The sequence below is a fragment of the Chanodichthys erythropterus genome, chromosome 21, assembly GCF_024489055.1.
Source record: "Chanodichthys erythropterus isolate Z2021 chromosome 21, ASM2448905v1, whole genome shotgun sequence".
Lineage (NCBI taxonomy): Eukaryota > Metazoa > Chordata > Actinopteri > Cypriniformes > Xenocyprididae > Chanodichthys > Chanodichthys erythropterus.
The window spans coordinates 1832467-1845000 of record NC_090241.1 but is presented as its reverse complement, the minus strand read 5'-3'; the positions used below and the strand labels follow the sequence as shown (position 1 = coordinate 1845000).

Genomic DNA, 12534 nt, shown 5'->3' with positions numbered 1-12534 from the left:
TCTAGTGCAGGGGTGGGCAAACTCGGTCCTGGAGGGCCACTGTCCTGCAGAGATTAGCTGCAACCCTGATAAAACTCACCTGTATGTAATCCTGAAGACCTTGATTAGCTGGTTCAGGTGTGTTTGATTAGGGTTGGAGCAAAACTCTGCAGGACAGTGGCCCTCCAGGACCGAGTTTGCCCACCCCTGTTCTAGTGTCACAAAAAACATACTTCACCTTTAAGGACACTTCTTATATGCATACTCACCCTGCAGTGATGATGTCTGGCAGCTGAGGGGTGCTGGGAGCAATCTTCACTGTGACTGGCTCAAAGAACATCAGCTCCTTGTGTGTGCTGATGGTGTAAGTGCCTGTGGTCATATTCTCCAATCGGAATGAACCATCTTCTTTAGTTTCCACTGTGAAAGAGACCAGGGAGGAGGCAAATTATAAACGCAATGTGTTAATTTAGCATGAATTGTTGGGTTCTTAGGATATATCCATGGCATTATGTTAATTTCACTTAAGCGTATCATCACAGTTACCTTTAATTTGGTTGTTAAGTGTGACTACAGCATCTGCAACACCCTCTCCATCAGGGCTATTCAGAACTCTGCCCATCACAGAGAATCCCATGACCCGGAATATTGGCTGAGAGACAAAATAGGAAAAACATGTTAGAAAACAGGTTAGGCTGCTGAGCAACTGTTTGATTTAATTTATTTTAATGCTGTCAAAATTAGCAAGTTACCAAATGAGATTAATTTTTCAGTTTAATGCATTAAAAATATTTAACGTAATTACGCATCCATTTTTTTCCATCATAATTTAGCTTGCGTTACATTATGTGATCATGCTCCTATTCACGCAAATGCTTTTAAACCATTCAAGCGCCACAAGACAAACGAGAACACGCTGTCTGTGAATGTCGTGTAATGTGACAGAACGACGTGCACCAGTATGGAGTTCTCTTTCACGCTTGAACAAATAATAACACACAAAATTATGCCAAAATGCCCATTTTGTGGAGTTTCCTCATAAGAGCAGTCTTAAATGAGTTCAATAACGTCTGAAATGAACGAAGAGTTGTGAGAAAATGAGATTCACGTCATGTTCAGCAGTGGCAGCTCTTAAAGTGACAGCAGCCTAATAAACCAGTTGCTGTGATGTCTGACATTAATGTTCATCAAAGAACAAACAGAAAATTGTAGCTTTAATAAAGATTAGTCTATATTTTATTTATAATTCAAGCAGTGAAGACTGTAAAGTGTTTGATAACTTCATTCAATTTCTGTATATTTCCACCTGTTAGACAGTATCTTGCATTATTTTCTGCTATTACAATTAAATGATTGTAAAAAGTACTAAACTAAGATGACTATACCGTTTTGTTCTGGCGATTAAACCAAATGTTCTCATTTAATATTACAATGATATTGTGTTTTGAAATTATATAATTGATAATATAGTGTAGTTGTAATGAAAGCATGCGATCAGGTTTTGAAAGAGTGACTAGTAGTGTGATCGGTCTGGAGTTTTGAAAATGTACACTTTACTTGTGAAAACAGTACCAAAGCAAATAAAAAACAACAACTGTACAACAGCATCCAACCATAATTGTTAATTAATGTCTTAAAGGTGCCCTAGAACCAGTTTTCACAAGATGTAATATAAGTCTAAGGTGTCCCCTGAATGTGTCTGGGAAGTTTCAGTTCAAAATACCCCATAGATTTTTTTAAATTAATTTTTTTAACTGCCTATTTTGGGGCATCATTAACTATGCACCGATTCAGGCTGCGGCCCCTTTAAATCCTCGTGCTCCCTGCCCCCCCGAGCTCTCGACTATAATACAGTGCATAAACAAAGTTCACACAGCTAATATAACCCTCAAATGGATCTTTACAAGATGTTCATCATGTATGCTGCATGCATGTGTCGGATCATGTGAGTATAGTATTTATTTGGATGTTTACATTTGATTCTGAATGAGTTTGATAGTGCTCCGTGGCTAAAGCTAACATTACACACTGTTGGAGAGATTTATAAAGAATGAAGTTGTGTTTATGCATTATACAGACTGCAAGTGTTTAAAAATGAAAATAACAATTTACAAATATCACTAAAAATATCATGTGATCATGGATCATGTCAGTTATTATCGCTCCATCTGCCATTTTTCGCTGTTGTTCTTGCTTGCTTACCTAGTCTGATGATTCAGCTGTGCACAGATCCAGACGTTACTGGCTGCCCTTGTGTAATGCCTTGAACATGAGCTGACATATGCAAATATTCGGTCATACATATTAATGATCCCGACTGTTGCGTAACAGTCGGTGTTAAGTTGAGATTCGCCTGTTCTTCGGAGGGCTTTTAAACAAATGAGATTTACACAAGAAGGAGGAAACAATGGAGTTTGAGACTCACTGTATGTCATTTCCATGTACTGGAGTCTTGTTATTCAACTATGCCGAGGTAAGTTTAATTTTTAATTCTAGGGCACCTTTAATTTGTGTCTCCAAATCTGTAAGAACAAGTCAGAGAATTGAGAAACTCACCTCCAACATTAAACTGTTGTGTTCTACTTTGAAATCCATACGAGAAGGAGCAACATCAAAAGTAATTCTCTCCCCTCTGTAATATGGGACCTGCAGTTCAAGAAGAAACACGCTAATAAACGAAGACTGACATTTGTGCTTTATTACTACAAATTATTGAACATCATAAAAAAGGCTGCATGAGATGTAGATAAATGTCAAATTATTCTACTTTAAAGGATTATTTCACTATAATATATTGTCACACATGACCTTTCCAACGTGATTACGTAATGCGTGGTGCATCGCAGAGCAGTGCAAGATGAGCATTTGTGGTTAAAAATTATATAATTTTTAATTTTTATTAAAAAATGGCTGATGGTTTCTCTAGATTAGACTCTTGTTCCTCGTCTGGGATCATGTAGAGCTCTTTGAAGCTGCACTGAAACTGACATTTGGACCTTCAACCCGTTGAACCCCAGTGAAGTCCACTATATAGAGAAAAATCCTGGAATGTTTTCCTCAAAAACCTTCTTTTATTTTCGACTGAAGAAAGAAAGACATCAACATCTTGGATGACATGGAGGAGAGTGAATTATCAGGAAATTTTAATTCTGAAGTGAACTAATCCTTTAAGGTAGAACCAGAAAGTAATGACACACTGTGCAGAAATGTAAACTGTGTTAGATTTCTCACCAAATTATATTATATATATATATATATATATATATATATATATACACACACACACACACACACATTTGCTTTAGTGTGCCAATAGGAAACATCAGTTTACAATTCTCATTTCATATGAAAATTAGTGGCAAAAACAGCTTCTTACCACAGTGTATTCCCCACTGGGAAGGCAGGGAAAGGAGAAAGTGCCGTCCTCACGAGACTGGGAGCTGCACAGATATACAAGGGAGGGGTCGCCGACTACTGCCCCATCCACAGGAGCCACACTGCAGCCACTGATATCCTGGATGAATAACACATTTGTTCAGATAGAGTTTATTGGACGATAGATGATGAGTCACATTTGTGAAGACATTATCATATTATGGAATGACATCAATATTCCGTTGGGTTTTGAATCTAATAAACCCCTTTACCTTCTGTGTTACGCTGGCAGAGTAAAGCAGGAAACTGACTCCTTTCATTGGTTCACCGTCGCTCTGCACCTCTCCAGAGACATCGTAGCCCTTTACCACAAGAGGAGCTGCGGCGGGGGCATTTTCATTTGACACAACCACAGTGGTGGAGCTCTGTGGGGCGACAAAAAGAGTAGACCAACAAGACCTCTTAGAACAAGGAACATAAAATCTGAATTAAATGATAAGAAAACAGAGATCATAATTTTTGGGCTGTAGTGACCGTGTAAATGCAGGGAAGGACAATCCTGGGCCTCTGTCATGGAATGTTAAAGGTCAAGTAAAACACATTTTGCGAGCCATATTCGACTCTGATCTTAAATTTTACAGGTAGAACAAAATTAAATCCAGTTCTTTCTTTTATTGATCTTAAAAAGGTTCCCTCCTCCATGCTTTTGTTGGGTTACGCCGCGATTATTGTAAAAAGTAGGGCTGCCCCCTAATAGTCAACTAACCGTTAGTCGACTAGAAGAGGCTTAGTCGACCAAAATTGGTATTAGTCGATTAGTCGCAGAAAAAAAAACCTCCACAGGAAGTGGCGAAATCATGCAATCTGTGACGGACAGATTGTTAACTTTGGGAAATCCAAACATTCGCCTATCATTCATAATTATATTGACCTCAAATATGGATTATGACTTTAAACATGTAAGTAGTAGCAACTTTACAAGCCTGCTCGCTCTAATGTTAACCTAGATAAATGCGCGCTATTATTAGGCGCATATCCAAGTGTTTGCGAGAGAGAACGTTTACTGCATGACACGGAGGCGCCGGTGCGATCACTTGCATTTAACTTAAAATACTCCGTCATTTTTGATCATACAGATAAGAGTAATCCAACATTTGAAACTGTAAATGGTTTGCTTTTATGTCTCTAAACTCACAATAACAACAAAACGTTGCATTTTTCTAAAATAACGAAAACAAACAGGATGAGCTTTCTGCTGTCTCGGTCTCAGTGAACTTGAAAGTTTATTTGCCTCACCGACATGAGAAATGCATCTATGGAAAGCTTGAAATGTCTACTTTTAAATGATCTGATTCAAATATTGTCAGATTATGTAATCCGTATGAAACGTGCATATAGGTGCGTTCACTACTGTGGCATCATTGACTGCATCTCTGCAGCCGAAAACACAGAAAACGCTAGTTTATCAATAAATTATTAAAATATTTGTGTCTTCTATTGTCTTTCACCATATTATTTGTTTTTGCATATGGTATTTGTGGTTAATTGTTTTGTTTTTTTTCTCTTTTATTGTTTAGTACTTTGCAGTTTTTTTTTTTAAAAGTTTTATAAATATATTTTTTATTTTTATTTAATATGAACAATAAACTAAGTACACAAAACTGTATTTTCATTTAAATGAGATGCTCTGACCAATGTAATGTATGAACAAACAGAAATATAGTGGTAGCTTTCTTCGGGTGTTGACCTATCGGTCATTGAGAACTGTTTTGCCAACAAGCTAGTTTGTACTTTATACAGTACCTGCTCAAGGGTCCATGAGACATGAGAGGCGGTGATGTCATAGTTTCCTGGAAGCACCTTGAGGAAAGTATACCTGTAAAAAAAATAAAAATATTACATTTATTTTGAACTGAAAAAAGAGAATCAGTGGTATATTGTTACTGGGTTTTTTATTGTTTGCTTTTTTTTTTTTTTTAAATAGCCAAGAATGGTGTCCCATACTCAGAATTTGTGATATATTTAGACATGCATCAATACTGAAATATCTGAAATGGTTCCAAGAAAGGTACTAAAGACATCGTTAAAACAGTCATGTGACTGCAGTGGTTCAACCTTAGTGTTATGAAGAGACGAGAATACTTTTTGTGTGCAAAAACAGAACAAAAATAAAGACTTTATTCAACAATCTCTTCTCTTCTGTGTCATTCTCATTCGTTGTTTATGTCGAGCGCTTCCAGGTTCTACGTCAGAACGCCGGCTCCTGCGTCAGCATCACTCGCACACGTCGTGCTGATCACGTGATCAGCTTCGGCCAATAGTGAGCCGGCGTTCGGACATAAACACGGAAGCTTCACTGTGTTACTGCGTCACCTGCGTAAGATAATGACAGGGAAGAGAAGTGATTGTTGAATGAAGTCATTATTTTTGTGCACAAAAAGTATTCTCGTCGCTTCATAACATTAAGGTTGATCCACTGCAGTCACATGACTGTTTTAACGATGTCTTTACCACCTTTCTGGACCTTGAAAGTGCTGATTATATTGCTGTCTATGGACAAGTCATGTACGTCTCAGATTTCATCAAAATTATCTTAATTTGTGTTCTGAAGATGAATGCAGTTCTTACGGGTGTAGAACGACATGAGGGTGAAACTGAATTTTAATTTTTGTGTGAACTAACCCTTTAAAAAACCTATAAGCAATTCATTAAATCAAAGGTATCAAAGAAGGATCAAAGCGTGACATGTCAAGCTCATGGTGTCTGAAGTAATCTTTCAGGATTAGTGTCTAGTGTGACCAATTTATGAAAAAAAAAAAAAAAAAATCTACTCACTGTCCTCCAGCTTGTGTGAGGACACTCTGAAGAACATCATCTTCTCCTGCTTTCCTCAAACTTACTTCAACCCCTGCAGGCCCCAACAAATGCCCTTTACTCAAGACCTGAATGAGTGAAGAAAATGAGCAGATTATTATTTTTTACCTCACCAAAAACTGATTTACAATGTCAGATGTACAAAATTTCAACTTACAGTTCCCAGGACTGAAAACCCTGTAAAGACGAAGTTGATGTCTTGTTCTTTAGTGCAGATGTCAGTAATTCCATCCACATGTAGGTCCACAGTCGTTGGTTCTGCACACAGATAATACATGACAGCATACATGAACTACTGAAGATTGAATTATGCACAATTTTATCACATGATATAACCACCACTTGATATGTGAAATGATCCCTTACCAAAGCTCCATCCTGATGGTGGTTCTATCTTTATAACAAAATCACCCTGGAAAAGATGGCAGTCCCAATTAGTGCAAACATACACACAGGCTACGATCATGAAGTATGTGCTGACGATTAACGTCATATAATGCAGTGTATGAAGGAAGACTTTTCTGTGTGTTTTTCTACATGTTGACACTCATCTAAGTCACTGATGCTGGAAACTGCCTCTCTGACGGTGTGAATGAAGGTGAAGCTGCAGGTATAAAGATGAAATACTGCCTGGCAGCGCTCCCTCAGCCAGTTAAAAATAGACGGGCATGTCAAAAATGAATTTCGCCCCAATTTACACCACCAGAGAAGCTTGCAGCAATTTGCAAGTCCTAATGTGATTAGTGTAAACTCCACTGAGGAATCTTCATCATTCTGCTGATTAGGGCTGCAAAATATACTGAATTTCACGATGCATCATAAATAAACTAATTCGGGTTTAAATATGCATTGCAATTTGATTTTAATGCATCAATCCGGAAAGGTTTGGAGATGAAAAGAGCACAGCCTGATGCTGTCATCTATCTTCAAGAGAGCAAAGTGTTTTCCTCCAGTGCACTTACACTTCCCTGATATATTCTTCTTATTTGAATAATGAATATAAAGTCAAGTATCCCAAGTATCTTTATAATACTATAATAAATATTTCCTTAAAGCTTGTGTTAAAAATTTACAAAAACAACATGAATCCATTTTCTAAACCGTGTTTTTGTCTTACCCTGAATCATTATGGTACACTTATAATAAGTGTTTATATACTGACTATTTCAGACTGGACTGGTAGGACTCGCCGCAGAGGATCACAGTAACTGCGTGACTCGCCATATACTACAATGTTCTTCTGCAAGACGCGTGCAGTTCTGTTTATTAACCGCTAGAGGGCCAAAAATCACGGACTGCAGCTTTAATATATTATGTAAAATAATAGTTAACTAAATATAATTTACAACACTGCAAAAAATGCTTTTTTTATTTAGTATTTTTGTCTTGTTTTCAGTCTAAATATCAAAAAAAATTCTTAAATCAAGATGCTTTTACTAGATAAGTAAAATGACATAAGTTTTCTTCTTTTCTGAGAAAAAAAAAAAAAAAAAAAAAAAAAAATATATATATATATATATGAAGTGAGTTTTTGCTTAAAACAAGGGGAAAGAAAAATAATCTTGTTTATGTTTAGGACATAAACAAGAAACTAATTTTCAACAGAAACAAGATTATTTTTCTTACCCCCTTGGCAGATAATGTTGCTTGTTTTCAAGACTTTTTCCAGAAAACAAGAACAATATCTTGTCATTTTACTTAAATAGTAAAAGCATCTGAATTTAAGAATATTTAGATATTTGGACTGGAAACCAGACAAAAATGCTAAATAAGAAAAGCATTTTTGCAGTTTAGGAGGGATCTACATCTTAATTTTTCTTTAAAATTATTTATCACTTATCATAATTCAAATTAGTCTTGCAGCCAAATTGGTTTCCTATTTATTTAATCAATCAATCCATCAATACCATATCAGTAACAAGGCAATTTTCATGGCGAAAACAGAAAAATTCATAAAATTAACAAAAAAAACAAAACATTTCAGAATAATACAAGATAGAAATTCTTAAATACATTCAGATTATAGCCTACTTTTTAAACATCATTTAAACACGTCTCTGAATAAAACCGTTGTCTATTTACATTAAAAACATTGCAGTTCAGTTTAATTGGCTTCCAAACATTTAATATTTACTGCAGACAATGTATAGAACGTTTGTTTTTATAGCCTTTAACTTGTTTGGGGGAGAACACTGGGATTATGTTTGTCAATGAAATACATAAAATAAAATTAGGCCTATATCTGATAAATTGATTTATCAAACATTTACTGATGATCAAAAGTGCATAAAGCTTTGTTCATAAAGACTACTTTTTAAAATTAATTTGAAACAATTATAAATAAGCATTATGAAGAAATATATTATATGGAAATGAGGGGAGTTATGTAAACAGAAAAGGCGGAAAAGAGTAGCAATAAGAATAGAATATTATTCAAATAGAAAGCAGAATTCAAGCTCCACATAATTTGCTTATATTGATGTTCTAGATGTCATTTTGCACACGTAGATAATGTAAAACAAGCCTATTAATTACCATTTGATTGCCATTAATGCTAGATGATACTTTTTACACAGAAGGTATTTTTTACGGATGCCTGGTATATCGGACACAATATCAGTATCGGCCGATATATGATCATTTTTAATGTTATTGTTATCGCCCCGATCAGAAAATTTGGTCGATATATTAAAGCCGATAAATAATGGATTATTTCCTTCTGAGACACTTCAGATGTGCACTGTTCATCATGATGGTTTTAAATTGCTTAAAAATATGACTGAAATCACTTCACAAAGGAAAATACAGTTACGTGCAACATGTGCAGCTCAAGTCTGTCATATAAGATACATAATATTATAATGAGAACATTATAATTGTGTGATTAGGACATTGCTTTTAATGGTGAGACTTTTGTTTTTATAATCAGCCTCGCAAAAATGATATAAAAATTTGGATTTAGATTTATCGGCCTATATATCGGTTATCGGCTTTCAAATATAAAGAATTATCGGTTATCGTATCGGCCAAAATGTTCATATCGGTGCATCCCTATTTCTTTTCATCGAACGAACAGGAACATGCATGGAGTTTAGTGTTGCACGATATACCGGTACTAGAAAGGTATCGCGATACCCTGCTTTTAGAAACGGTACGGTTCTTCATTTTATTAGTACCGGTACTTTGAGTACCAGCTGTATTTCCTAATGTGCGACAGCAGGGGCAGTGTGCGTGCAGCGCGCTGCTTCTGAGGCACATTGAGTGCGTGTTTATTCCTCCCAACTGCGCAACGGCTTTTATGGTGACCAAACGAGAGGTATGGCTGCAAATACAGGTGCTCTTGCAGACCGTCCACAAATTCTTGAGAAAGCAGATGCACAAAGCAAAATATGGCATTATTTTGCTTACATTGCGACAGCCAGGGCAAGCCCACGGACACCACGAAGCCCGTCTGCAAAATATGTTACAAAATAACGCAAGCGAAGGGACTCAAAAGCATCTTGCCGACAAACATCCCGATTTGTACAAAGAATTTAAAGAGCGACAGGTTAGTGAATGTGATGCCAGCATTATGTTTATGCTCTCAAAAATTAAATGAGTGTTATTTATATTACTCATGCAAGCAGACATCCGCAAAGAGGTGTAACGTTATTATTGATTCTAATAAGTGATATCTGGTTGCTAAAATAAAATTAATTGAAAAAAAAACAAAAAAAAAAACAAATATGTGAAGGGAATATACAGTTATATCAAACCAATTTATGCTTTAATAACATTGCTCTAATTACATTATAGCTCTAATTCCAATCACACAATTCGTTATTTACATGCAGTTAGTGAAGGAATTGCGCTAAATGACACACAACAGAAGCGCTCTCTAGCGTGCGCTCTCTCTCTGTCGCTCGCGCGATCAGTTCTCCTCGCACCTGAATAGGCAAATACACGTGCACACAGATGTCTAAATGTCCATCGTGTGGAGTATCTCGCGTGAATACAGTCGGTTATGGCTTAAGTGGACGTAAACAGGTGGGTGATAACTGGATAGTTGTCAGTTATGTCCATGCATTCAGCAGCTCAATTAAATAGGCCTACCTGTCTGTCATTAATGTTAATCAAACAACAAAAGATGATAAATGCAGGCTATATGTTAAATAAACCTAGTGTATCTGAAAAAAGATTATTTTTAATTTACTATTGTTTTTGTAATTTGATTCTTTGTTCTTTTATATAGCCTAACACAAATAACTTGTTCTCATACTAGCTCATGCTGATATTGTCCACCTCTTTCCCACCTATACCAGCTGATATACAATGTAATCTTGATTTGGGTGGTCAGTCTGCATTTAAAAGTTTGAAAGGGTTTTAAATCTTCTAAATCAAGTAAAATGACTCAAAGAAATTTAATATAATCATATAAATCATATCATATAAAATGTAATTTACCAACATCAAAATTGTGGCCAGTGAAAATGCTGAGTGGCTAGTAACTTTGGAAAACCACTAGCCACAGTGGCTGGTGAGTGAAAAAAGTTAATATCAAGCCCTGCTTACATGTATAAAAAAAAAAAAAAAACAGGAAAAAAGCATAATAGCACATAATTTACAATTTTCTTGAGCATGAAAATAATAAACTTTAAAAATTATATTAAATCTAACTCTGTAACTTCATGGCAATGAAGCTCAAATCCAGAATTTTCAGCTGCACACTGGTGAAGAAAGAAGTTCTGTCATATGTTATTTATTTACTTTTCCTACTGTTTTAAGTTTTTGCCATAGTATCGTTTAAGTATCGGTATCGTGATACTGAAGTTGGGTATCGTATCGAAGTCAAAATTTTGGTATCGTGACAACACTAATGGAGTTGTCATTATTTTATGGCTTAAAATTAGAGATATACCGATATATCGGCCAATAATCGTTTTAAAAACAACCGATAATCAGGGCCGATATATCCTGTCAATCAAAAGAGGGCAGGAAAATGCACTGCATTTGTGCTTTATGTAAAGAAAATGCTTAGAAACCAGTTTGATGTTCAACATTAATAGTAATCATATGAAATAATAACATTCAGAAAGTTAAGAAATGTGTGTTAATATTAATTTGAGTAATGTGTTTGTTTATAACTGATACCAGTTACTCTGAAACAAGTTGAGAGAATAAATTTCTTTCAAAGTACAACAATTAAAAATATAATGATTAATTATTAATAATAATGCAATTATCAATTTAAAAGAAGGTATAAAAGGCAGAACCCCCAAACTATCGGTATCGGCTATCGATATCGGTGCACCTCTACTTAAAATCATAAAAGAAGTCAGAAGTCAGTTTAGATCACATATTCCTCTATATATGCAACTGAAGCCATCTAAATGAAAAATCTTGATTCCGAATAAATGCTAGAATTACTGTACCTTGTCATAGAGAGGGATCATGAAGTAACCATTGATTGGAGCACATTCAGTCTGATATTTCAGAGAGCCCTGCTTAGTGTACAACTTTATCTGTAAACAACACATACATGGTGAATGTTAGCCATAATCTCTAAAGATAACACCCTTGTGTTTACATATATCTGTAAATGACCATCAAATAGTAGGCTAATATGGACACTATGATACTTAATCTTAATAAATGAAACACTAATACTGCGAACTGACTGCAGTTCATTCAGATAAACTAGCTTGAGTAAGACAAATCTAATTAAGCGAGGCAGATCTGTGATAATAATATTAAACATGCTTGAACAAATGCTGACAATGCTTGACAGTAGCTGTCAGGTAACCTGCTGCTACATTCACGACAGACGGCTCGACAGATTATGTGATCTACAGCCCGTCAGCTTTACTTCTCAGCACAGCAGATGACATACAGATCAGAACCGGGTCACTTCCGGAACTAGCTAGCTAGCTAACCATTCCTCACCACAAACCTCAAGTCTTCTTACCTCAATGACAGAGTAATTAATTTCCACATCTGACTTGACAAACCCCCCACAGCCTACCAAGATATCATCGGTACCATTCACAAATGTCAAATACAAAACAGACAGAATAAGAATCGCTAGCTCTTCAACTCCAGCCATCGTGCAGCGCTGGTGCGGCGGACTGACGTGTGATGCACATGGCGAATTATTTTTAGCTCGTTCCTATTGGTCGGTCCCGAGCGGTGCCTATATTCATTGTTTTCATTGGCTGTTTCATGAGGGGAACTCGAAAAACAGTTTATTTTCATCATAATTCGTTATTTATGTGATATTTTAGATCATTTTCGTCAGGATAAGGTCCTTAATATCGCATGAATATCTTA

At 35.9% G+C, this 12534-nt stretch overlaps 1 protein-coding gene across 1 annotated transcript in view; it reads right to left on the bottom strand.

Annotated features, from left to right (window-relative positions):
• Positions 1 to 12334, bottom strand: part of nomo (nodal modulator) — a 30078-nt gene extending 17744 nt beyond the window's left edge. The window contains exons 1-11 of the mRNA XM_067373168.1: positions 12173 to 12334; positions 11640 to 11729; positions 6595 to 6640; positions 6386 to 6486; positions 6190 to 6296; positions 5158 to 5230; positions 3627 to 3779; positions 3356 to 3493; positions 2536 to 2625; positions 526 to 631; positions 249 to 399 (exon numbers count right to left, since the gene is read on the bottom strand). Of these exons, the coding sequence (XP_067229269.1) occupies positions 249 to 399; positions 526 to 631; positions 2536 to 2625; positions 3356 to 3493; positions 3627 to 3779; positions 5158 to 5230; positions 6190 to 6296; positions 6386 to 6486; positions 6595 to 6640; positions 11640 to 11729; positions 12173 to 12310 (1193 nt within the window). The 5' untranslated portion in view covers positions 12311 to 12334. The remainder of the gene's footprint in view (positions 1 to 248; positions 400 to 525; positions 632 to 2535; positions 2626 to 3355; positions 3494 to 3626; positions 3780 to 5157; positions 5231 to 6189; positions 6297 to 6385; positions 6487 to 6594; positions 6641 to 11639; positions 11730 to 12172) is intronic.
• Positions 12335 to 12534: the final 200 nt, after the last annotated feature.